Genomic DNA, 25,950 nt, shown 5'->3' with positions numbered 1-25,950 from the left:
ATGACCCAACCCATGTGGCTAGGCGTGACTCAGCCCGTATGGCTAGGTATAGCTTAGCCCATGTGGCCTGGCATGACCCAACCCATGTGACCAGATACGACCCAACACATGCTGCTAAGTATGACCCAGCCTATGTGGCCAGGTACGACCTAGCTTATGTGGTTAGGTATGGTTTAGCTTGTGTTACTAAGCATGCCCTTACTCATATGGCCAAGTACAACCTAACTCATGTGGTTAGGCATGATGCATCTCATGTGGTCAAGTATGACTCATCTCATGTGACTAAGCACGATCTAGCTCGTGACTAGGCACGACCCAACCGCCCAGCTATGCGACTGACACTAGACATATTGTCGCCCCTCTATCTAGCTCGTTGTACCTCAACACAACTTATTACCTAAGACAAGCAAGTGCGTGACCCATCCAAGACTTAGATGAGTCGGTTTGGTCTGGGCTAGCACTATACAACATAGTCTAATTTTGTCTCCTTTATTGGTTTGGGCTCGTTAGTTGATTGAATCGGATATGTTTGATTAGTTTAAGTCAGTTCAAGGTGATTCCAGACCAACTCAACCAGTTCAAGCCTACTTATCCTAATTGAAATTGATCAAATCTAAATTAAATCGCTAGTTTTATAAGGATTTGACGTTGGTTACTTTAGGTCCTAATTAAATTGCATTTGATTCAAATCAATCGGGCTATTTCAATTAAGGTTTTGATTGATTGAAGACTATTGAGAGATTGATGTCTCATGTCTTTATGATTTGATGAACTTAAAAGTTTCATATGAAAGTGTCATTTATAAATGATTATTGATTTTCTTTTATTTTTTAGATTAAATTGATGATATTGATGTGATTGTTATTATGTAGTATATGTGACTATGCTGAGTGGTCCATATTGGAAGTGCAACATGTGAAACGAGCTAGGGTCCATCACAGTGCACAATTATCAATGAACATAGTTTAGCAGGTTATACATTAAGTATGGTCCCTCATAATATTTTATCATACTATTTCTTTGATGCATGCATAAATGAATGGATGAATATAAATGAATGATCACATGGTTGACTATGTAGCCTTGCTGAGGGTAGGTAGGGCGATTCCTTACTTGGATTAATAGGTCGTCAAACGTGACGATTAGACGGTTCCTCCATCCGTTGTTTGGAGGAACATGTCCCCACTTGGGCGGGTCAGAGGTGCCACTTTATCTGCCGTTGGGAGTGCGATATGGATTCTCTCCGTTCGCTGTTGGGAGGAATTCATCTCATAGAGTATGTCTCTTGATCCGTTGTTGAGAAAGTGCACAATCGGGTGTGATGTATATGTTTGTTATTTGACTGTTATGTATGTTATTGAGATGTGTTACATGTGATTGATACATGATTTTATTTACTACATAAGAATTATAATTATTTTTCTAATACATAAGTTTCATAATGAATTGATATGTTGTCATTTCATATTAAATTATATATGTAATTAATTTGAATAGAGTTTTGATTTAATAAGTGTCAAATCATTTATTAGATATCATTTGTCTAATACAATGATGAGATCTAACGAGGATTAAATATAATGTTAATTCTAAGTCATTTTGAACTATAAAAGAATATATGTTTGAATAGTTTGGATAAATTTTCATCTTTGTTTGTTGAGTTACACATGTAGCCTCAAATTTTATGTCAACAACCAATTAATTTTATAATTTAAATATTCTAAAGATTTATTGGATGTATATTTTGATATACTTGTTAATTATCATTTTACATAGGTGATCTAAAACCAAATTATTGAATGAGTTTCCTCAATTTCTTATAAGTTTTGTGCTGAAAAAAAGTGCACAGAAAAAAAATGCACAAAAAAAACGCATCTTTGGACTTAAAATGTTTTCGAGTATCACATTTACATCTAAATATTTTTCAAGTTGATTTAGATTTATCTTTTGACTTAGTATTTCAAGTGCCAACTATGTTGAATTAAGTGGGGAGGAATGTAATCATTGATGATTTTTTCTCCCTTAACATAAATTAAATACCATAAATAATGTATTGCTTTATTTAAATTATTAAATTTCTTTTTATGTAGTATGATTAATAAAATGATTAAAATTGATTTCCTTAATCATGTGAATAACTTAGAAATTTTATCAATTAATTAAATTATTAATTAATTTATTTCCTAATGAGTGATGTGATTTTTAGAAAGTAAATAGTTCAAAATTTATTTTTATGTGAACCATAAGAAATAAATATTACAATTTTATTTTTATGTGTGAAAGTAAATTAATAATAAATTAAAAATAAAAATAAAATTATTATTTACTTTTCGAAGAGAACTCATTTTCTCCTATATAAAAGGGGGCTCCCCGTTCCTCATTCCTCTCACAGCTGGCCATGGGAGGATTGAGAAAAGGATTCCCAAAGGAGAGGTAGGTTCCTTTATTTTTTATTATCACCTTTTATTCATATTTTAAAATATTTAATATTATAATTATTATAATTTGTATGATGTATAATCATATTTTAATTTTGAAAATTTATGATTAATAAATAATGGTGATTGACTTATGATGTTAGATTAATCAGTTAATTTAATAATAGTTTTAATTCATTTAATTAGATATATTTATGTTTTAAAAAATTATGTATGAATTTTTATAGTTTAATTAGTTTTAAATTTAAAATCATAAATCTAAATTAGTTAATTTATGAAAAAGAATGGATTTGAGGTTAATTGTTTTTTAATATTTTAAAGTACTTTTGAAAATATTAGAATATAATTTAATAAAAGGGGTCAAATTAGGGTCTCACTTGAGTTAAGTTGATTAGCCAGACCAGCTTATATAGCAAGGTCCTAATTAAATTGAATTTAGTTCAAGTCAATTAGGCAATTCAAGTAGGATTCTAGTTGATTGAGGACTATTGAGATATTGATGTTTTATGTTTTTATGATTTGATAAACTTAAAAGTTTTATATGAAGGTGTCATTTAGAAATGATTATTGATTTTCTCTTATTTTTTAGATTAAATTGATGACATTGATGTGATTGTTATCATGTAATATATGTGACTATGCCAAGTGGTCCATAGTGGAATGCAACTTGTGAAAGGAGCTACGGGTTCATCACAATGTGGAGCCACCAATAGACATATTCTAGCATGTCATACATTAGTCATGGTCTCTCATAATATTTTATCATATCACTTCTTGGATGCATGTATGAATCAATCGATGAATGTAAATGAATGATCATAGTTAGCTATGTATCATTGCCGAGTGCAAGTAGGGAAATTCCTTCTGGTGATTAGCAGGTTGTTAGATCTGACAGTTAGATCTGCGAGGAACGTGTCCCCACTTGGACGGGTGAGGGATGACACTCTATCCGCTATTGGGAGTGAAATATGGATTCTCTTCATCTGCTGTTATGAGGAATCCATTTTGTAAAGTATGCCTCTCCATCTGTTATTGCGAGAGTATACCATCGGGTGTGATATAAATATTTGTTATCTGACTGTTATGTATATTATTGAGATGTGTTGCATGTTATTAATATATGATTTTATTTATTACATAAGAATTATAATTGTTTTTCTGATACATAAGTTTCATAATGAATTGATATGTTATCATATTAAATTGTTGACATTTGTATATGTTTCATGAATGTCGAAGATTATTTTTATGATTTTTTTGGAGGTTCCTATCAATATGTGCAGTTGCTAATATGTTTTTATCCTATATTTATTTTTAGAGTAACCTATTACTTTGTAATAAATCTAAGGCTTGGATAGATGAGATTTTTTTGTTACTTGTGGCCCTACTAAGAAGATGTGATTCCTTTTTTTAGTTAAAAAAAAATTAGCATTGTAAAGATAGGGATTTGAATTCAAAGATAAGAAAAAGACTCATCTATAAATTACGAATAATAAAATGATGGTTTATTTTTTTAAAATCTGGGATGTGACACTTTCTGCTGGCATTGGTGAGAAAAAAAGGACTTTGGGAAGGTTTGCATGCAGGTGGATTTGAAAGTAAGGGGTGTATTGTGCAAGCAAGAGGCTCCCGTCAATACAAGGTTAGGGGAGGGTCAATATAACCTCTATCTAACATAGAGAGTCTGTTTCCATGATTTGAATCCTGGTCTTTCAAGCCACTAACTTTACCATTGTACCAAGGCCTACCCTCAAATTTAAATTGAGAGCGGCAAAATTTAAATCAGCAAGTTATGTATGTAAGAGAGCATGTTAGTTATGAATGGATTTGGTATTCCCAATATGAACAATCAGTTCATATTTTTTGCACAACAATGGCATACCATGGTATATCAATGGAGATACTTACCATGATACACGTAATTCCTGTATCTTATGGCACATTTGAAGCATGTTTCTTCCCAAGTTTGTTGGTCCAATGTTTTGGACTAGGATGGACTAGACATAGAAAAATACCTGTTATTTGACACCTATATTGGAATTTAGCAGACATAACTAAAGATAAGAATCCATATAAGACGGTGAACGTCCACTCTTTATTATTTTTGTTTAAGTAGCCAATCTTTCATCTAGTTGCTAGTTCTATCATATGTCTCAAGAATATGATGACTGCAAATACGTTACAAGTTATATTCTGTAACCTATGTTTAATTTAGAGACTTGAGAGAAACTTAGGTGTCTTGATCCTCTTGGGCTTTCTTGTCATTAGCTTGTCCTTCCTTCAAAATTAGCATGTTTTTCACTTAAAAGTATCTCTGTCATCCTAATTTTCTTTAGTATTTAGCTCTGTTTTGAGGTTGCTAATTGTTCATTACTTGTTTTAAGTTACAGGTGGCTCGTTGAAGATGGCATCTAGAAAGTACAAATCTTTTGGAGATGAAACTTCTGTCAGTATGGCACCTTTGAATTTTTCTGAAAGGGTGCTTGAGAAGGTCAATCCTGTCAACCAAAAGAATACATCAACCTTCCCGGTGGAGGCTGATGTAGATATTGACATTAGGGAAGTGTACTTCTTGATTATGCACTTTTTATCATCTGGTCCATGTAAGAGGACTTATGGACAGCTTTGGAATGAGCTTTTGGAGCATCAACTTCTACCCAGAAGATATCATGCTTGGTATTCACGTTGTGGTGCACGAAGTGGTGATGAAGATGATGATGGCATGTCTCTGCCTCTTTGCTATATAAAGTTGGCCGAGAGGTATATAATTTTATATTTGCATCCTTTTATTTGGTTGATGCACTAGAATCTGTGTGTATACTTAGCTTATGTTGCATTAGTACCTTGTTGGGCTCTTAGCATTTGCCTAGTATTCTAATACATCCATTGATCATGGTAATTGTTGTTGGCTTTTTTCCCACACTATAAGGGTGTTCATCCACATCTGAACTCGAGGGTATCAACTGTATTTTGTATTTTCCAGTCCTAAAGTTGTTTTTGTATTAATGATTTTGAATTCCTAAACTGCAGTTTTGAGTTTTGATTGCAACTCATATTTTAGTTTTACATGAATATTATTGCTACCAAGGATTCAATCTTGGTCTGATATTGGTTTATTTAACCTACTGGAGTAATACAATATCAATATACATGGCAAGATACGGACCCATACTGCCCTGTATCGTGAAAAAAATAATAAATTAAAATAAATTGTATTGTGTTGCATCAAGCTATATGTTTTGATATGGGTACTTAGTCGGATTGGTAATTACTGGTCAATTATCTACCTGGATGGTTGAGATCTGAAACCATGTATTCGAGTAATGCATGATATATCTTAATTCTCCTTATGATTTGAGACATTTTAGGTCATGCTTTAGTTTTAGAATTTTGAAGTATGGTATTGTTATTCTTGTATTTCCTTTCTGTGACACTTGTACTTTTAATTTTTGTGTGCTCTCTAGGATTGTGTTAATTTAAAAATCACTCTTATTGTAAACAAAAAATGTCATTAATATCTTTTTATGTATGGGAAAAAATATAATTCTCCAGAAAAACGAGAATGAATGTTGATTTATTATTTTTCTTTATTTTGAAAATGTGATGCAAGTCAAGTATCTCTAAATTAGATCTGGTTATGTTTAGATTCAGTTTTGGTGAGTCTTGAATTTTCTATTTTTCCTTTATTTTTTGAGTGATAATCTGGTAGATGTATTGAATCTTGATTGGTTTAGCTTGGTCTGAATTGTCTTTGATATGAATTATATTTATCTCTGTTTTTACTGGATGCCAGTTAGTCAGAAAGCAATGAGTGACCAAAGCTAGGATTGATTTTCATTTTGAGTTGGTCTATTAAGAGTCCTATTATTTATCCAAAAGCCACTGTTCATTTGACCCTCCAATCAGTTCTGTCATATGCTCATCTAGGAGTCTAGGACTTAAAAAAAGCTGGCTAGGTGCCCTTGTTTCAAGGAAGGGAATAAAAAGTACCATTCAGTAGGATTTGTGAAAAAATAGATAAAATGCTTCATGGTGGCATTCTAGAGTATTAAGTGGCCCATGGTTGGGAGAAGATGAAGATTAGTGCACAGAAGATGCAATCTTTATTTGCTAAGTCTCCATTATTGTGTGAAGTCATTCTAGAGTATAACTTTTTAGCGTTTATTCTGTAAATAGAGGTCATATGATACATCATTGTATGGTGTCTTTATGTTAAATTAATCAAAATTTATTGAGATTCTAATGTCATGTTGTCCCTATTACCTCTCTCTTTCTCTATATTTCTTCTTTCGCCTATCAAAATCTGTTCTTATCTTCTACGGCTGCCCTGTTCCACTCCATGATGCTTGTTGCCTCGTAGATATGATGCTTTCAGAAAACTCTTTGATTTGGTACCTGATTCTCTCTTTTTGATAATGGGCTATGCTAGTCACTGTTTGGTGGATAAGAGCAGAACCACATTGGGACGGTGTTTCCGACTTTTTGAAGTGACAATGGGACAGAAGGATACAACCGACAAATTGGATTGATAAATGTTAATATTTCATATGTGATACTAGATCGTGATATGTGAAAAGGTGTTTACAGGAGCCCTCTTAAAGCAAAATAATCCACATCTCTCACTTAATATTTGAGACCCGTAATTGAAGATTTGGATAGGCATCCAACTTGTGATTGCATCTCCAATACATTTCATAACGTTTGTTTTAAAAGTCTAGGTAATCTGGTCTAACTAATTATGTTTCAACTGTTTGATTCATTATTATTTTTGTTGCCTTAAAAAAAAAAATGTTTCTATAACCAAATTGAGTTATATAATTATGGCATTTGGATGACTCATGGTTACTGAACTTACAGAGTTAGAATCTTATTTATCTGTGAGTTGATTGGCCAAGATCAGAAACTAACCAAATAGGCTTGGTAATTAAATTACATCATATGACAAGATTGGAATTGATTATTTCTAGATTCTTTTGCAAGCTGTCTCATGTGCATTTTAACAGTCTTTCTGTTTTTGGGAAAATATTGCCTTGGCTTCAGCAAAACATTCTTTTCGAGGAACTCTTTTTAAATAAATTGGTGCTTAAGTTTGTTTTGGGAAATTGAAAAAACTAAATTAATTAAAAAAATTTGTGACTTGGAAAATTTGAAGATGATCATTATCTTTTATGTATACAGGAGGGTGCGATTTTTTGCATAAATTAAAAGATTTCCTACATCCAATGTCTGTTTGCACCTGAAGAAAAGATGGTCCAGTCATGGTTCTACATTTCATCCGGACTAGTATATACCAGTCCAATAGCTTGTTGGGTTGGCAGAATGGACCATTGCACATGCTTCCAACACCATAGATACTCAAATCTTAAAAACAGGTTTCATGGAACATGTTGGTGTACCATGTGATGATGGTATGCTGATGTGTACCAGACCCATACCGGTCCAGCCGAGCCAGCAAGTGTCCAGTACTCAGGATGTCAAACTATGGGTCCAGGTTCTTGGTGTCATGTCATTCCTTCAAAGGTGTCAATATGGTCATGTCATTCCTTCAAAGGTGTCAATATGGTCATGTCATGTCATCATTACATGCTGCAGGCAAGGTTGGTTAGCCCTTTACTAGGATCCATGATGTAGAACAGAGTAGGGAAGTAGAGAGAAAAAGAGGGGAAGAGAAAGAAAGAGAAGTGTGAGATAAGAGAGGGGAGTAAGAGACTAGAGACGATGTAATTCTTTTCATTCAAATTTGAAAAATGCTTGATCCATTGAGAAGCTCCACCATTTATAGGGGTTTAGGAGCCTTGATACAATTAATGAAAACAATGATTCCCAAGAGTAATCTCCTAGGGAATTAGTATGCTTTTTAGAAATTCAAAATATGATTTCTAAGATACCTAAATAAGTGCACTTAATATAAAAAACTCTTTTTTGTAGTCCCTAGAAAGACCGAAAGATTTTTTTTAATTTTCAATATAACTTTTAGAATTTCTAGGCCAATTAATTGATGAATTTTTGTTGATTTCTTTGCCTAGAATAATTTTTTAAAAAATCCTTTATAAAGTTACATAGTTCCCCATCAATCCAACAACCTGATTGACTATTACTGGGGACTGTACAACCCCTATCATCAGTTAAACAGTCCTTATTGATGACTGGACAAGATTATGTTGGGGCTGGCTACATCAGTCAGGCCAGATATTGTTAGTGATGAAATCCTCATTGTAAAGGACAAATGTTTCTCAAATAATCTTGTTATATACCCGATGGGAGCCACCATAATGGATAAAGATGTATAGAGATAAAACAGAAAAGGAACTATTAGGAGTTAGTTGTCATTCATTTGTAGAAGCCCTGGTGGAAATAATTAGCAACTCTGACAACTGATCAGAATTTAAAGTAACTAGAAGGTCCATTTCTGAAATCCCTAGCAATATGAATATTTGGCTTTGATGACTAGGGAACTTGGAAAAAAAAAAGGAAAAAAATGTTTCAATGATGTTTCTGGAATCTTGTAAAATGTCCATCTCCTAGAACAAAAGTGGAAACTGCTGAAATGGTGTTGAGCCATTGGAATTCTTTTCCAGAAAGGAGCTTTTCTTGGCACAATTATCCCAGAAGAAAGAAGCCTGTCAAGTAATTTTATCTGATTAGAACTTTCCTCGAAAGGTCCTTGCAATTAGACAACTTCCTTTACCATTTGCCAAAGAGGGTTATAGAAACTTATTGTGATGCAAAATTCCTTGCAAACTACTAACCGAGCAACTCAACACCAACATTTTTGGTCATCATTACAATCTCTCCTCAAGAATGCATGCCTCATAACATCTAGCTTCTAATCACCTGAATAAAATAGACATGTTTTAAATAGGAAACTGGATAGACTGAGTTCACAAGAATTAATTTGCGACCCATCATATTGAGTTTCTTTTCCAAGTTTTTAGTTGATTTATACCAAGGATTGCTGTATCGCACGAAATGGTACAAGCGGTATGTATCGGTCCGGGCATGGACTGATATGCAGAACCCCGCGTTTCGGGTGACCAATATGCAGACCACCTTGTTTTGGGTGGTCCAAATTATAATATAAAAAAAATGAAAAAGTGGTGGGCCTAGTCCATTTCAGCATTAAAAAATAGAAAAAAGCAGATTAGGGCTCTTCTGGTGTACGAAGCCGCAGCACTGCCTCTTTGTTGCTTCACCGCTTCGATGATGCAGCGACACTGCCTCTTTGCTGCTTCTCCGCCGTGATGCTGTAGCAGCACTACCTCTTCACCACTTTGCCTCTGCAATGGCGCTGCCTCATCGTTGCTTCGCCGCTGCGATGCTGCAGTGGCACTGCCTCTACGCTGCTGCAATGTTACAGCGACGCTGCCTCTTCGCTGCTGTAATGTTGTCGCATTCCTTTAATGCTGCTGCTGCTTCTTAGTTATCGTTGCACTTCTCCTTTCTTTCTTCTTCTTCTTCCTTCTTCCTTTCTCCTACCTCCTCTGTTCCTCTACCGACCCTTCCTTTTCAACTTCTTTTTCTTCCTTGTCGAAACTAGTGATTTCAATAGGCGCTTGGGCGCTCGCCTGGGTGCTCGGGCGAGGCGAGGCCCGAGCGCCTCGTCTCATTTCCAAGCGGCGCGCTTCAAAGAGGCGCCGCTTGGGCGCTCACCCGAGCCCAGGTGTTGGGCGCTTCGGGCGAGCGCCCGAGTTAAACTAGGCGATCGAACCAGCGTTTTAGGTCTGGTTCGATCTTTGGTGCTTTAGTTGGTTCAATCGAACCAACTAAAGCATCGATATCAACCTTTCTCTCGCGACTTCCCAACCCTAACCCTGCTCATCGTTGCCGCCCCCGCTGTCGCTGCCACTGTCGCTGCTCGCTGCTATCGCTGTCGCTGTCGCTGCTCACTGTTACTGCTCCCGCTGCTCGCTCCTATCACTGCAACTATTGTCGCCCGCCGCTCCCGCTGCCGTTGCTTACCACTACTGCTACCGCTACCATTGCCACTATCACCGCTCGTCGGTCCCGCTCACTCTCCCCCTATACGCTGCTACCGCTACTGTTGTCGTTGCCATTGTCGTCGCTCGCCACTCCCGCTGTCGCTGCCACTTCTCGTTGCTACCGCTGCCGCTGTCACTATCGTCGCTCGCCTCTCCCGCTCCCGCTACCGTTGCTCGTTGCTACCTCTTCTCACATCGACTCAATAGTATATTGTTAACAATATATTAATAGTATACTGTTAACTGTATACTAGTAACAATATTTTTTTATTTATTAGATTAATAATATATTATTTTGATTTTAATACTATTAATTTTTATTTATTTGAAATTATTGTTATTGTTTTGAATTTTGAGATTTTTTGTTAATGTGATATTATGATTTTGTAAGATTTTTTTAATTTAATATTATATTTTTATTTAAATAATTATATTTATTAATTATATTATATATTTTTATATTTTAGCGCCTCGTTTCGCTCGGGCGATTTTAGACCTTGGCGCCTTTTGGCCCCTAGCATTTTTTGAATCATTAGTCGAAACACCGGTATGCACCAATGTACCATGTGTCAGTACACTAGTACAAATCAGCATGTATCATTCCACCAAATTGTTGAAACGTTTCCAGTACCAGAGAAAGCAAACCTTGATTTAAACTATTTTATTAAGGGTTTTAGTTTAATTGGATTAAGTTCTAGTTATATAAGTAGCCCAAGGGAGGGGAAAACTGTAGAGCTGTCAGTTGAACTTTTCAGCATGGGCCACTGCATTATCACCTTCATTCACTGTTCACAAGGATAGTTCATCTTTCGGAGAGATTACTGGAAAGTTCAGATGAAAATATGAAATAGTTAAAAGAACTTTAAGATTAACAATACTATCCTACTTGACAATGTAAAATAATTGTGGTGCCCTCAAACTGTCTGTCCAACACATATCCAAAATGTGGGGCACTGTTGCTGCTTGCCACAAACCACCTGCTGCTGCTTGCCTACCTACCTCCTTCCCTTCTCTTCTCCTTCTCTCCTCCTCCTCCTCCTCGGCCTCCTCCTCCCCACTTCATGGTGCAGCAGCACATTCCAGCATACCATGTGTCTGTACGCCTGTACAAACAGGACCTGTATTGGTCCAGCCAAGGCCGTTATAGGTTCGATACCTGAGATTTTGAACCATGTTAAAAAGTAACCAAGAAGTAATTTTACAAGCATGATAATTGAATGTCTCTAGGACAAATTGACAAGCATTTAAATGATCCTGTTTTTTTGGTTTGCTTCAAGTGAAGCTGATCATATGTGGTTGAAAGTTGAAACAGACTAATATTTGTGTTTTGGTAACCATGTTTTTGTGCTTTTATTTTTCTTTTGAGTGTGCACTTTCTGATAAAGTCAGCATCATGCATGTTTCAGGAATAATCTTCACCTTTAGATATTGAAATAGATCAGAATATATGAAGTCATATATAAGAACAGTGAATTGAACATGCTTTTCTTTACAGATGGTGTTTTGATGATACCTTTAATATACATGAATTGTTGTGCACAAATGTAAATGCATTCCACCTTGCCAAATGTACACTATATATGTTACAATTGGCAAAAATCTTGCAGAGTGTGCTCCACTATACACAAATTTTTCTTGAGAAACATAATACATAATAACTGTTGATAGTTCTATAACTGTACCCCATCAATTTGAAGTTTGATTTATTTTTTGGTGTCTTTGAACTAACCAACTATCCTTCTTTACCTGTTTGACTTCATTATTTGTTCTTTTTCAGGTACCCTCATGTAGAAAAGGATCACTTAATAAAGCTATTGAAACAATTGATTCTCAATTCAACTCATTTACCGGGCGTGATTGGAGGAGTTTCAAATGCTGCTGATGTTCCTACACTTCTGGGATCTGGTTCCTTTTCTCTTCTTGAATGTATGTGACCTTTGTATACTCTCTTTTCTTATGATGCTTGCCATTGTATCATGTTTAAGCTCATACAATAGCTTTATCCTTTTGATAAATTGTTTTTGCTTGTTCTTGCCTGCATTTTGTTCTCCTCTATCTTTTGTCTTAACTCTCTCACCCCTAGTCCCCGTTTTACCTTGCAGCTGACAAGGATAGAGAGGATAAAGGAGCCAGTAAGTTGCCAGGTTATCTGCGTTGGCCACATATGCAGGCTGATCAGGTCCATGGGTTAGGATTAAGGGAGATAGGTGGTGGTTTCACAAAACACCATCGTGCTCCATCTATTCGTGCAGCATGTTATGTCATTGCGAAACCATCAACTTTGGTGCAAAAAATGGAGATATTAAAAAAGTTGAGGGGACATCAGAATGCCGTCTATTGTGGTATTGTTAATTTACCTTCTTTAATGTAACAGTTCCACTTGATGTTTATAATTATTTATGAACAATGTTAGAATAGGACCAGTGCAACTTAAGTTTACATTATATATGAACTTTCTTTTATATTGTTTTCTAGTCTAATATGGCAATACAGCAAAGTGTCAGACCAATTGTTTCCTTAAAGAGGAAATTGGTGGTATTCTTTTCTAAATTCCAGCTTGAGTTGTAGGAAAATAGGTGTTTATTAATATTCTATTTGGTCTGTTTGTTTCAAACTGAACTAGGTGGTAATACAGATCTGTCATGGATCACTTGTGCAGGCTCACAACACACAAACTTTGCCGCACAATCGTCTACCTTTTAAGTTTATTCCTGTCTTAGGTAGCTTGTAAGGGGTTTATAGTAGACTTGACAACCCTTTTTGGTTGGATAGTGTAGCTGTTTTGGCTTATAAGCATAGCTTGCAATCAGCCATTGATGAGACAAAATTGCCCAAAAATGGATCCTCTTGCCCACACCATGCAGGGATTTCACATGTGGAAATGGTCAGAGAAAAGTCAGCCATATCAGCACCCTAGAATCCGGACAGGGCTGGATGGGTCTCTGGTAGTATTCAGGTTAGTTGTCACATAGCCTTACAGTGTGTGTTGTGCAGGCAATTGTTCTGCAGACTTTGTGAGCGCGGACTAGTCTTGGGCCCTTTGTCAAGTGATCATTCCAAGAGAGCAATGTGTGTCCATTTTTAGTTGCCTAATGAAGTGTTTTGTTTAATTATGCTTGTGTGATTCTGAGACTTCGAAGGACTAAGGATGCTAATGATGAGCTTTTGCATGTGCATTTGTTCATTCATTGGTAATCTGTCTTCTTTCTGTGCAAGTCCTTAGTGGACCGCATGAGATTATGCAGGAGGTTGACTCGTTGCGAGTTGGTGATTTAAGGATGCTACATGGCCTAGGCAAAACTAGCTAAGACGTTGGTACCAAATCATATGGTCCAATACTGGTATTTTGTCGAACTAGCACATAACGGTTGGTAGATACCACGTGAACCACTATTTGAAATTTTGGCAATGACACGTCAGTTTTTCAGACTTTTCAGTTTATGTTCATCTCTTAGGATGTACCATCCTACTTGCTGCTTGTTTCATCCTGCAGTTGTAGGACTATTCCTCCTTAAGTCAGCTGTTAGCAGGTTGGGAATGTAGTGCGAGTTTACTTACACAATCTCATTTACTTACACAACCAATGAAATTCAATCTCATTTACTTACACATACCAAAAGGTCGCTTATTGCCCAAAGGTGCCTTGTGTTATTAATGTAGTGCGAGTTTAGGCCGGTCACCAACACACACGGCTTTAGTTAGCGCAACGGTGGTCGTAGATCAGAGCGCTCAAGGAGCGAAGCCTTATTGGAGCTTGGATGCTCTTCCTTTTGCCTTTCCTTATAGTTGGGTGCATCATGTTGGACTTTTCGTTTCAGTTTAGATTTTATCTGCAATTTTTTCATTTAAAAGCATCAGTTTTTAATTTTTATGTGCTTGTTAAATCAAGTGCCATGCACCAAGAGTTTTTATCAAACATAATGTGATCATCCTTTGGTCTTACCATAGCAAGTTCAGTATCTTTCACTAAACTACTATATTGCCTATTGAATTTCATGACATGAATATTCGATGAAATAAACCCATATGTATGTTCGTCTCATTAATGCCAAAATGAACATCTTCTATTAACTATGGATTAAACCAATCTATTGAATTTCAAGGTTCATAATGTTGATTGATAGCATCGGCCTCAGGGTTTTGCCTATTATTGAATTTCATGACATGAATATTCGATGAAATAAACCCAAATATGTTTGTTCATCTTGTTAATACCAAAAGCAACATTTTCTATTAACTATGGATTAAACTAATCTATCTAATTTCAAGGTTCATAATGTTGACTGATAGGATTGGCCACGGGATTTACTATTGTGTTTGGATCTGTTAGATCACTGGATTTATTTTCTTGCAGTTACCATGAACTGGTTGGGGTCCTTTTGAACTGGCTAGATATGACTGGATTCCATGGGTATTGGTTGGATTTTCTCATGTCCAATGGAGTGCAGATTGATTCTAGTTGTGTCCAGTCAATCATCCATTTTGAGTCATTTGAGCACCAACTGATCCAATGAATGATGATTACCAAATGTTTTGTGAGGACATGTTTGATTTAAGCACCAAAGACTGACAAGGATTTAGGAAAGTTGATGTCTCCAAATTTCTGTTGTTTAAATTTTCAAATCTGTTTAATTAAGAAGGGGTGTCATAAGGTCTTGCTGTCTTGTCAAGCATTATAGTGGGATCAGCATAACCTAAAGCGAACCATTTCCATAAGACCATGATTACTATGAATGGACTGATGATTTTTCAAAATGGTTGGATTATGTTACAACAATCTTGACCTACACCTTCAGTAGGTCTGAAGAAACCAAATGTGAATCCAACTGGCCAGGCCTGTAACAACCAAACTGTTGAATGTAGAGAAAGTTAAAAAGTGCTCCATCATTGTGTTTGATGCTTTCTTTTTGGTTATATAAATATCAAGCTTTACCCGAGGAAATGTAGTAATGTATTTTAACCTGTTGTGCAGCAGGTCCTGATGGATAAAATCTTATTTTGTTGTGAAGTCTAATGATTTAAAAAGCGCTAGGCGCCAAAAGACGCTAAGGTCCAAAAACGCCCGAGGCGTTATGCGCTTGTCCGAGCGAAGCGAGATGTTAAAATATAAAATATATAATATAATTAATAAATATACTTATTAAAAAAAATTTAAATAAAAATATGCTATTAAATTAAGAAAATCTAAGATACAAAATCATAATGTGACATTAACAAAAAGTTTAAAAATTTAAAATAATATATTATTAATCTAATAAATACAAATACTATTATTAGTATACTGTTAACAGTATACAGTATACTGTTAACAGTATATAGAAGAAGAAGAAGGAAGAGGAGTGTAAGGGGGTGCTGACTGAGAAAAGAAGAAGCGACAGCAGGAGCGGGAGCAGCGAGCAGTGACAGCGGCGAGCAACGGGAGCGGCAGCGACAACGAGCAGGGTTAGGGTCGGGCAGCGACTGGTTTAACCCAGGCGCTCGCCCGAAGCACCCAGCGCCTGGGCTCGGGCGAGCGCCGTGAAGTACGTCGCTTGGAAGTGAAGCGAGGCGCTCGGGCCTCGCCTCGCCTCACCCGAGTGCCTTTTTAAATCACTGGTGAAGTCTAAATAGTCAATTTCAATAAAAAGTGTGTAAACTGTAAATTATAAGCAATTCGCTAGTTATATACCTTTAATTTGCTTATACAACTGTGTAACGTGTTGCAATCCTCCATCCTGTGCTATTTATATATCTGGTGTTATGCTCACCATGTTGTGTTACCACATGGATAACATATCAAAAAGGAAAGTTGTGAGCAAAATATTTATCAAACTGTTAAACTGTTAAATCCATACTGTATGTTTTTTGTAATACATTACAAAGAATTATCCGATGCAATACACTACAAAGTTTAATCTTTTGTAATAAAATAATAATGTTCATTGACTGCGAGTGTTTGTAGCTTCTACATAGCATTTGAAATGACCATTTAAATGAATTTACAGTTTCTAGCTTAACTAGGCATGATGACTTGTTCTTGTTTTCCAGTCCTTTGACAACCTAAACTAATTCTCTCTTTTTTGCAATTAACTTGGAAAGAAAGATCTAAACTGATATAATAAATGATAGGGCAAAAAGCAAAGAGTTCTGTTAAGTGCACATACAATGTCATAAATGGTAGGACAAAAGGAAAAGACTTTTAATGAGTGCATGATATAACATCATAAATGATGGGACGAAAAACAAACACCTGTTAAATAAATGATACAGAAGTTAACTTGAACAGGCAACCTTTTAGTTTATGGCTTAGGTGAATTTGTGACTTATGGTTAATTCTTTGGGGGAATGGTGACTCATCATGGTCAGCTAAGAAAATTTACCTTCATTGGGACATGCAAAAAAACACTTGAATGAGCATCTTGGTTCTTCTAAACTTTATCCTTTCTTGTCACTCCCACACTCAACTCATAATGGTTGTCTGTGCTTCATGAACATAGCAAGGAAGCAAAAATGTAATTGTCCAGTGATCATTGTTTTAATGTTGGAGAAAAATTTGTGTGCTTCGTCCAAAAGATGCAAGGTATATATCACGATAGACATTTATTTTCATCACACCATGATGCTATGCCATACATTAATTTTCTTTTCTCCTATTGGCTGCAACTGTTTATAGTTTTGAGAAAACATAACATTTTATTTGGTAATCAAGTACATTTGGATGACACAGCTTCCTTGGTCCATCTATTGATTTTTAGTAATTTTGAATTGATTGTTAACGTTGATAGTCAAGGACAAGCCTTATCCACATTATCTTTTCAAATCCACCTTTTCCCTCTAATACTTATAAAGAGATAAAGTTGTTGGTAACTTGGTATAAACATGGATTATAATAAATTAGTAGTGGGTTTAAATTAGAATAAAGAAGTTGATGTGAAAGAAGCAAAAGAATATAATGGGAAAGTAAAGGTTGTGGAGTAAAGGTATTATGCAGAAAACATCTAATTATGAACTTGTATGATGTTCTTTATATTTCACCTCATATAAAATTTATGAAAAGAACAAAAAAAAAGTGTATTTAGGAATCGGTTACCATGATTACAAAGAAAGGAGCCTCAATGCTTTCTTCACTTTTGAATTTCAATATAGAATATAGTTTCTCTCTTACCAAGGACTGTTCGTGGAATGGTGGCAATACTTATACCTTTTTGGCATAACAGAACAGTGTTTTTAATAGGCACTCGAGTGAGGCGTGATGAGGATTGAGTGCCTCGCATGACCTCCAAGCGATGTGATTCATTGAAGCACTGCTTGGGCACTCGCTTGAACCCAGGTGCCGGGTGCCTCGAGTGATCGCCTGAGTGAAAGTTGTGTAGCACAAGAGATTGAAATAGAAAGGGGCCCAAGTGAGGAGGGCACTGACTTGAAGGCGAATACAATGGAATCGATTAGTGCCCGACGATGGATGGGAGGGCAGAAGACATTATCGTTCATCGGAAGAAGAAAAGCTAGGGTTTTGAAGGAAATGGAATTGGGGGACAATAGAAGTTGATCCCTTTTGAACGGACGTGAATATAAATGCAATAAGTAGGGCACTAAGTATTAAATCGCAATAAGCGGCATACTTGGTGTCAATTTTGTTGCGTCAAGACGCCAATTGACTCACCCTATCGAGTGGGATTGAGCTCAAATTATGCGTCAACTCAGGCATAGCAGTCAAAGAATCACATCGCTTGGAGCTCAACTCATATCTAGATTTGCTTGATCTAATGTCATATGGAAGATTTTGAATGGTCGAATTGGGACATGATTATATGTACATTGATATGGAATCAACCCATTTAGGTAAACCTACTGTTGCTTCTCAAGGATAATAGAGTCATTTCAAGCCAGCTAAAAACCCCATATCTGCTTTACTGCATTCCTCTCGTTGATCTTCATTTCCTGTAATATATATTTCAAGCCGGCTATATGATTTCAATTTGATGTGGCATTTTTATTTTTATGATCATATTTAGCAATCGTAATATATATTTTAATATTTTAATATATTGGGGTGCCTTGCTTCGCTCGGGCAGGCGCCTAGGTGAGTGCCTCGGGTGTTTTGAGGCCTTGGCACCTAGTGCTTTTAAAAGCACTGTGACAGAGTTCTGTGCTATGCAGGTAAATGGACCCATTTGTTTGGTGGCAAAGGCTTATTCTGGCCAGGCCATATGTCTGCATCTTTGTTGTGGATCAGCATGACTTGTGCTGATATCTTTTTGACCTGGTGTTTTCTAACTCTTCCCAATATGCACAATAATTCTTTCATCAAACTTCATCTTGGCATAGTTATTGCATACCTTAGGCATGTCTTAGATTGGGCTAGCTGGTAGGTTGATAGCCAGGATTGATAGAATAGTTTCAGCTGGAGCTTGACATGTTAATTGCAATGTTACTTGGCATGGTTGGAGTTTTGGAGGAAGAGGAGAGCGAGGAAGAGAGACATGCAGAGTAGAGAGATGCACTGGAGTAGTTTTAGTAAGGAGCTAGACATGACAATAGAGTAGTTTTTGGTAAGATTAGGATTGTGAATGAATGATCTTTGGTTTAGCTTTCTAACAAATTGTGTATATTGTGTATAAATCTTTACTTTATAAATGCTTGGTCACCATTTTCCCTCTCAAAGATTAGATCAAGTCATTCTAAGAATATTTGTACTTTATGTCCACTCTATACTTCCAGCTTTTAGTAGCTTAGACTTGCTATTATCTTCTGTGATTCCTAAAAGGTGGATTTTGGATATTATGTTAATCATTATGAATTTTCTATGATCTTTGCTTCACTTTCATTTACTATCATGACCTAGAATTCCAATAACTACTTAAGGTTAGGAGAATGCAGAGAACTGGTTGTGCTTATCACTTTAAATAGCTGATCTACCTATGCTTATGTGTTGCAAGTACTTGCTTGACACTGGCTTGGTCCCATTGGATTAGTATTTCATTCGTTGGTCCTCATTTCTGGTTTTCCTTCTCTTCTTGGGTTATCACCAGTAGAATTTTAGGTCTTTTCTTTTGTTGCTTTAATTAAAAAGTGATATCAATATGCCACAATTGTGATGTATCTTCTGGCAGGCTGATCCTCTCCATAATTTGGTTGCTTCTGGTGTTAGATTAGTCATTTCATCAAGATGTTTTGGTCCACTGTAATTTGACATGCAAATGTTCATAACTGTAGCTACATTTGATCGCTCTGGGAGGTACGTTATAACGGGTTCTGATGATCGACTTGTGAAGATCTGGTCAATGGAAACTGCATTTTGCCTGGCTAGCTGCCGAGGACATGAAGTGAGTCTTCATGGTTTTTCAATGTATTTTATCTTTGACTGCAAGATTTTATATTATTTTATCTTTGACTATCATTCTTTATTTTGTCTGTGTCATGAAGGGCGACATAACTGACCTGGCTGTCAGTTCAAATAATGCTGTGGTGGCATCTTCTGCAAATGACTTCATCATTAGAGTTGTCAGTTCATCTCATCATCTATTAATGTGCTGTTTATGTTGAAATTTCAGCTTGATTTGCGTGTTATCTCAAGTGTTGATAGTTTTACCTTGTCAATGCAGTGGCGTTTACCTGATGGACATCCAATATCAGTGTTGAAGGGGCATGCTGGAGCTGTGACTGCTATTGCCTTTAGTCCCAGGCCTTCGGCTGTTTACCAGCTGCTTTCGTAAGTTCTTACATTATATTGTCTACCGATTTATGCCTCTTTTGAATCTTTGGCATTTAGGATATCCAGTTATGGCCCTATAAATCTTACCTTTGTGCAACTTGCAATATGATCCTCTTGAAAATTTTAGAATTTACACTTGTGTGTTTGTTTCAAATTGCAGATTTATCTCCAAGATCCAGTTTATATTTTGCTAACTCTGTTGATGAAAACATTCCAAATTAAAATGTGAATTGAAGAATTTAAATGATTAAACTCATGTATCTATTATGATATTTTACCACCAGCAGAACCTTTATTTACTGAACAAGATAATGGCATTCTTTAGAATTGCTGGCGATAATATGGAAGTAATGTTGCAATTTTCTCAGTGAGAGCTTGGTGTAAATCAGAGCCTTCACTATAAATTGATGACATTTTTTTTTATTATAATGCCTAACTGCTTGTTTATATGAGTGATAAAAATTTGGAGCATGATGTTGAGTATTTGGAAGAGATCAAGCTCACAATATAACAATTGCTGTGGCAATGTTAGTCATCCTTGCTTGATTATTATTTTTATTCAATTAAGCTACAGGTTTCTATTTGTCCCTTAACCATAAAAGTTCTTGGGCAGTTGCTCAAATGACTACTCAAATTTTCATTTATTTTTTAAAGTGATACCATGTTTAAATCCAAATATGATATGTTTATGTTTGCATAATCTTAGCTACTTTGATAATCCCAAAAGTCGAAGGATTTACAAAAGTAAAAGTATTTTGGCCTATCAAACTTTGAATTGCTCTTTTTAAAACCTTGCTCAGTTTTGAGAAAAATAGACATTACAATTTTTCCTGATCTACTAATCTTTTCACAATTGTCTTTCATTGGAGGATATTGATTGTGGCCCTTGCTTCAGGAAATGATTGTTGCAACTTCATTCTGGGGATCTTTTATAGGTTGGAATTATCTAGTTCAAATAGTTAGGGCTTGGCAAAATAGTTGTCGTTAAAATATTGCTCCTATCTGAAGAGGGACACTAGAGGTGGAAGATGCTTTGCAGTGGTTAAGCTAAGTGGTAAATGAATTCAAATTTGGATGGATCCCCAACTTGATCAATTGTTCAATTTCTCTTTTTAGTCTGTTTCAAGTGTACTTCCTTATCTTTTTGAGGCTTGCTCCACAGCTAACTAATTTGCTTCAACCATGCTGTGGCATGATGTTTATAACTTATGGAGCTCTAGTACTCTAAAATGGCTGTTGGACTTTCCTTGGTTTAGTGAGCTACTCTCTCTCTCTCTCTCTCGCTCCTTTTCATTTTACCTATGTCAAAGGGCTCAAATAAAGAGTTTATGGAGGTTATCTAGTTCATGGTTCGCCTTTCCGGTTCGTACCGATGTACTAACCAGCCATTAGTATGATATATACCGAATTGTACTGATGTACCAACACAAGATATAGTAGGGCATATAGACAAATTGGTATATACCACCCATACTAGTTCCCTATCGGATTGATACGTACCGCCCATACCGAGCGGTATACTATGGTACGGCAAACCTTGTTATGGTTGTAGTTATCTTTATAGCTTCTTTCCAGTAAATTTCTTAAGTAGGTAGACATTGCAGTTTAGACATGATAATTTGGAATTCTCTGTTTAAAAGGTTGTGTTATGTTGTTTGTTGCCAAAGATAGAATTTGTTTGGACAATCTTCTAGTTGAACAAGGTTGGATGGCGGGGCTAGTCATGCACTTTTCTTCTTACAATGACTTTTACTTGGCTCCTAGGTTCTTTCTGAAGCTAAGGAGCTTCTCTCTTCAGTCCTAGTCTTCGTTGCTAATTGATTGTTTTTCAAGATCTATGGTGAGATTGGAGGTGTTATTTTGTAATTTAAGTTTGGAGGAAAAATTGGGTTGGCTCTGAAATTTATTGTGTTGGAAATTGTGGAAAGCCAGGAATGCTAGAATTTTGAAGAACTTGAACTCTGATCCCCTTGATATCCATAAGGAATTGGCATTTCCATTTTGCATGGAAGCTTTTATGCCAATGAAGATATTTGCTGGATTTTCTTTTAGTTCTTTTTTTTGTGGCAATGAAATTTGTTGGTTTTTTGCTTTTTTACCTTTTGTAACTTGTTCATTTACTCATGCATCAGTTTATACAGGTTTTGGCTATGTGCATTAAGAAGAAAAACTATTTGTATTTTTCCCCTGAATCCTTCCTTTTTAATTTGGACCAAAAGTCATATTCTAATTTCACAATGTATTTTCTTCAGCATACAGTTTTTGAAATACCAAGTAAATGACATTGGTTAATCAAAGTGCATATATGTACTGGTACCTGTGTCAAATGTCATTGGACTTGTACATATCAGGCTGGTATGGTATTGTAACCTTCAATATGCCGACAAAAATGAATACTTAAAAATTGATTAATATTCTAGTACCCTGGTCTTTGCACTGGTATCCTATGGTGGTAATGGTCAGTAAGGTTTAAAATCCTTATCCTGTTGGTTCAGGATACTACTGGTCAGCACTCTGACATTCAGTATGTGTTGGTACCAGTAGGTACCGCCAAGCCTAGAGAGAGAGAGAAGGGATGAGGCTGAAGAGGAGGAACAGGAGAGGTGGCAATGTGGAGGTGGTGGTAAGGACAAGGAGGACTTGGATGAAGAAACAGTAGCATAAAGGAGGAGGACAAGGAGGCTGCAAAATAGGAGAAAGAGAGGATTAAGAAAACACAATTGTCAGTAGCTGTCAACAAAAAATAAAAACATAAAAAAAGGATCTGGTATCAATTCACTGTGCAGTACACCTTGGAACTGCTCGACCTATCTCAAACTGAGCCATGGCTTGCTACGTGAGCTTATCGACCAGTAAGCTTAGTTTCAAACTGAGCCATGGCGAAACTATCCGGTCCTTGTCCCAGTTGGCTGTTAGATCGATAAACATAAGTTTTGAAATACTTTGTCAAGGAGAACTGGACAATCATTAGATAGATGGAAAAGCAGTGATTAGTTCTGGAACAGTTTGGTGCTCTAGAATTTTTCAGAGTTTAATCATCTTGCTGCATTTTTGTTTGTCTTAGGGATTTTGAGAATATTGTTACTACAGTGAAAATTATCCTTTTCCACCACAGATTGGTATTCAATTTATTACTTTCTATTAGTGATTCCGAGTGGTATAGGTTGAGATACTAAGATATGCAATTTTAGTAATACTAGGAGTAAACTTGAGGACATAGTGAAGTAGGATGGACAAGTCTCAACAAGTAACAGTTTTTGTTATCTTGGATTGATTCAACATAATGATGGAGAAATTGATGAAGATATTTTCCATGAAGTAAAGACTAGATCGTTAAGGTGGAGAGAGGCATCAAGAGCAGCTTTGTATAATCACTGAGTACCTTTTAGATTTGAAGAATAATTATATAAGGTAGTTGTTAAACCAGTGATACTTTATAAATTTGAGTGTTGAGTAGTTAAAAATGACATATGTTAGTATGGAAATATTAAGAAAGATAGTAAGCAAGATATTTTTGTTTAAGAATAATTAAGTGTAGTTTAGATAAAATATAAAACAAGAAAAAATCATTTAAGATAGTATGAACACACTCTAAGAAGACTTATAGATGCTAACTATAAATACAGATTTAAATACTCTTAATTTAACTAAAAATATAATTTTTTTACATAGCTCTATGACAGCAATAAATCCATTTAAATGACCCCAAATAATTGGGATATTATGGCCTTGTTGTTGATTTTGTTATTACTTTTTGTTTTGCTTTTGGAATTATGAAGCTCCTACTTTGAGTTATACTTGAGTTAAGATTTCTATTATGGGTTAGGTTGGGATATTTGTTAAGTCATTCAGAATTAACTTTTGTAAGATCTATATCTTTTTAGATAGGATTTGATAGGTTGTATTTTCCCAGATTATTCTGGATCAAAAGAGCTAGATTGCTTATACTTTTATAAGCTTATATGGAGGCTAAGCCCATTGATCTATTAGATAGTTATGTTGAAGATTGTGAGAAAAATAATGAAAGAAAATGAAAGCCAGTCATTTTTATTCTTTTTCCTTGTAGGTTTATGTTTCTTGTTAGAAGCAATCAGTATCTCTTTTACACATTCTAAACCCTCCTGAAACTTATTCAAGTTATTCTTTTGCTATTCCTAGAATTTTCAGTTGTATCAGCCCTAGATCGTGTCTGAGCATGCACACAGTGATAATTAGAGATTGGTTGCAGCTAGCTTGCCTACAATATCATGCCTTTTGATCAACCACTTTTCTCTAGTCTCATATCTATTAAAAACCTTCATAAAATTGCAGACATTACTATAGTTCATAAAAACACAAAAGTGCACTGACATCAATTCAAATCTTTCTTATATTGGTCTCGTATGCGACATTAGTTCAGCACCTTGTTTAACACTGAGATTCAGCCATAAACAATTCATAAAAGCAGCCACTAATTTCTATCAGTTTTTATTGAATTTTCCATTTCTGCGGTCGACCACATTGACATGGACTTAGCTGGTTTTGCCTAAGTCGTGCGGCACCCTCGCGCGTCCGTCCGCAAAGGTCAGCCTCCCCGAAGCCTCCCATTGTCCCTTAGGACCAACAAAAGAGAGAACGGGTAAAAGAGAACGCCTCAATCGGGATCCACAAGCAAACATGTCCGAAAAACACTTCATAGACAATGCAAATTACAAACAGACTTTACAAGCTCTGAATAGTGGCACAACAAAGGGTAAAATGGTCCATTACAGACCGAAAAGCTCTCAAACGTGTCCACATGACACAACCTTTATTTACAAGCCTAAAGAGGCCACCAACCCAACTAGCATGGGACTATTCTGCCTTCGGCCGCCCCTCTACATGTTGTACAAGGCATGAACATGCCAAAAGACACGGACATACATAAGCATTACATCAAACACCCTGTTTCGAAGTTTGTCCGTGACATTCTCCCCCACTTATCCCTTCGACGTCCTCGTCGAAGCCTTTGTGAACACTGCAACTCTTCACCTTTGCTGAGTCTTCAATCTTCTGCTCCAGCTGCAATGCGCCTCCTGGCTCCCAGTTGCTCTCCGCTGCTGTTTCTGAGTAGTCGAACCTTTGATCCGCCATGCTGCTTCAACTCACAAATGACTCTGACTCTGGTGTGGGGTTGGTTGAGTTGTGTTGATTATTGTTGATTCCTGCGGATCCCCCAGATGAAGGAAAAGACCATCCTTACTGCGCCAGTCTCTCAAAATTTTCACATGCTGCTTGAACTGGGTGGATGCTTGTTGGAGCTTTAACAAGCATCGCCTCGCAAACTTTTGAAGTTTTGGGTCCTTCCTCCACAAAATCTGCTCATTGACTCTTCTTTCAGTTAGTTGTCACATCCAAGTAGGTTCGCATCACTTCCGCTTTCGATTGGCATTTCGTTGGGAAATGAAGCGGACAATCTACTCTCAGTAGCACTGATCACCATTGGTGAGGATTTGACAACTGTTGTCTTCCATTCTCTTCGAAGGGTCTTTGAACTTGTACAGAGCTCCTCTGCTGGATAGATAAGAGAATTGGGGTACTCGGTTTCGCCCATTCTCTTAAGAGTTGAGAAGGCAAAGGTTACTTGACTTCGCCCGCCTCCTCGAGGTTGTACTTCATGCATCGAGCTGGTTACTGGCCTTCGCCTGCTCTTTGCTCACACTTCTGAAGCACTTGAAGTGTTTGCACTCCTTGCGTTGAGTTAGTTACTGTGATTCACCTTCTCAATGCCATTGAACTTCTGGAATGCAGGAAGTTTTCACCCCAACTTGGAGTAATTCTCTGATAGATGAGGTCGCCTCTGGGATTGTACCGTCTTCTC

The 25,950-nt window shown here is 36.4% G+C and overlaps 1 protein-coding gene across 2 annotated transcripts in view; it reads left to right on the top strand.

The window, feature by feature from the left end:
• The window catches only part of LOC103971597 (uncharacterized), a 56,618-nt gene that overhangs the window by 4,815 nt on the left and 25,853 nt on the right, over window positions 1–25,950 (top strand). Inside the window, exons 2-7 of one of the 2 annotated variants that reach the window (XM_009385655.3) lie at window positions 4,829–5,198; window positions 12,195–12,343; window positions 12,520–12,759; window positions 19,613–19,722; window positions 19,823–19,900; window positions 20,002–20,108. In XM_009385655.3, the coding sequence (XP_009383930.2) occupies window positions 4,843–5,198; window positions 12,195–12,343; window positions 12,520–12,759; window positions 19,613–19,722; window positions 19,823–19,900; window positions 20,002–20,108 (1,040 nt within the window). In that variant the 5' untranslated portion in view covers window positions 4,829–4,842. Of the gene's footprint in view, window positions 1–4,822; window positions 5,199–12,194; window positions 12,344–12,519; window positions 12,760–19,612; window positions 19,723–19,822; window positions 19,901–20,001; window positions 20,109–25,950 lie in introns of both variants that reach the window. The other variant, XM_009385656.3, reaches the window with a different exon arrangement.

The sequence above is a fragment of the Musa acuminata genome, chromosome BXJ2-11 (assembly GCF_036884655.1).
Source record: "Musa acuminata AAA Group cultivar baxijiao chromosome BXJ2-11, Cavendish_Baxijiao_AAA, whole genome shotgun sequence".
Classification (NCBI taxonomy): Eukaryota; Viridiplantae; Streptophyta; class Magnoliopsida; order Zingiberales; family Musaceae; genus Musa; species Musa acuminata.
The sequence above is the reverse complement of the archived record's forward strand: the minus strand, read 5'-3'. Positions and strand labels throughout refer to the sequence as shown.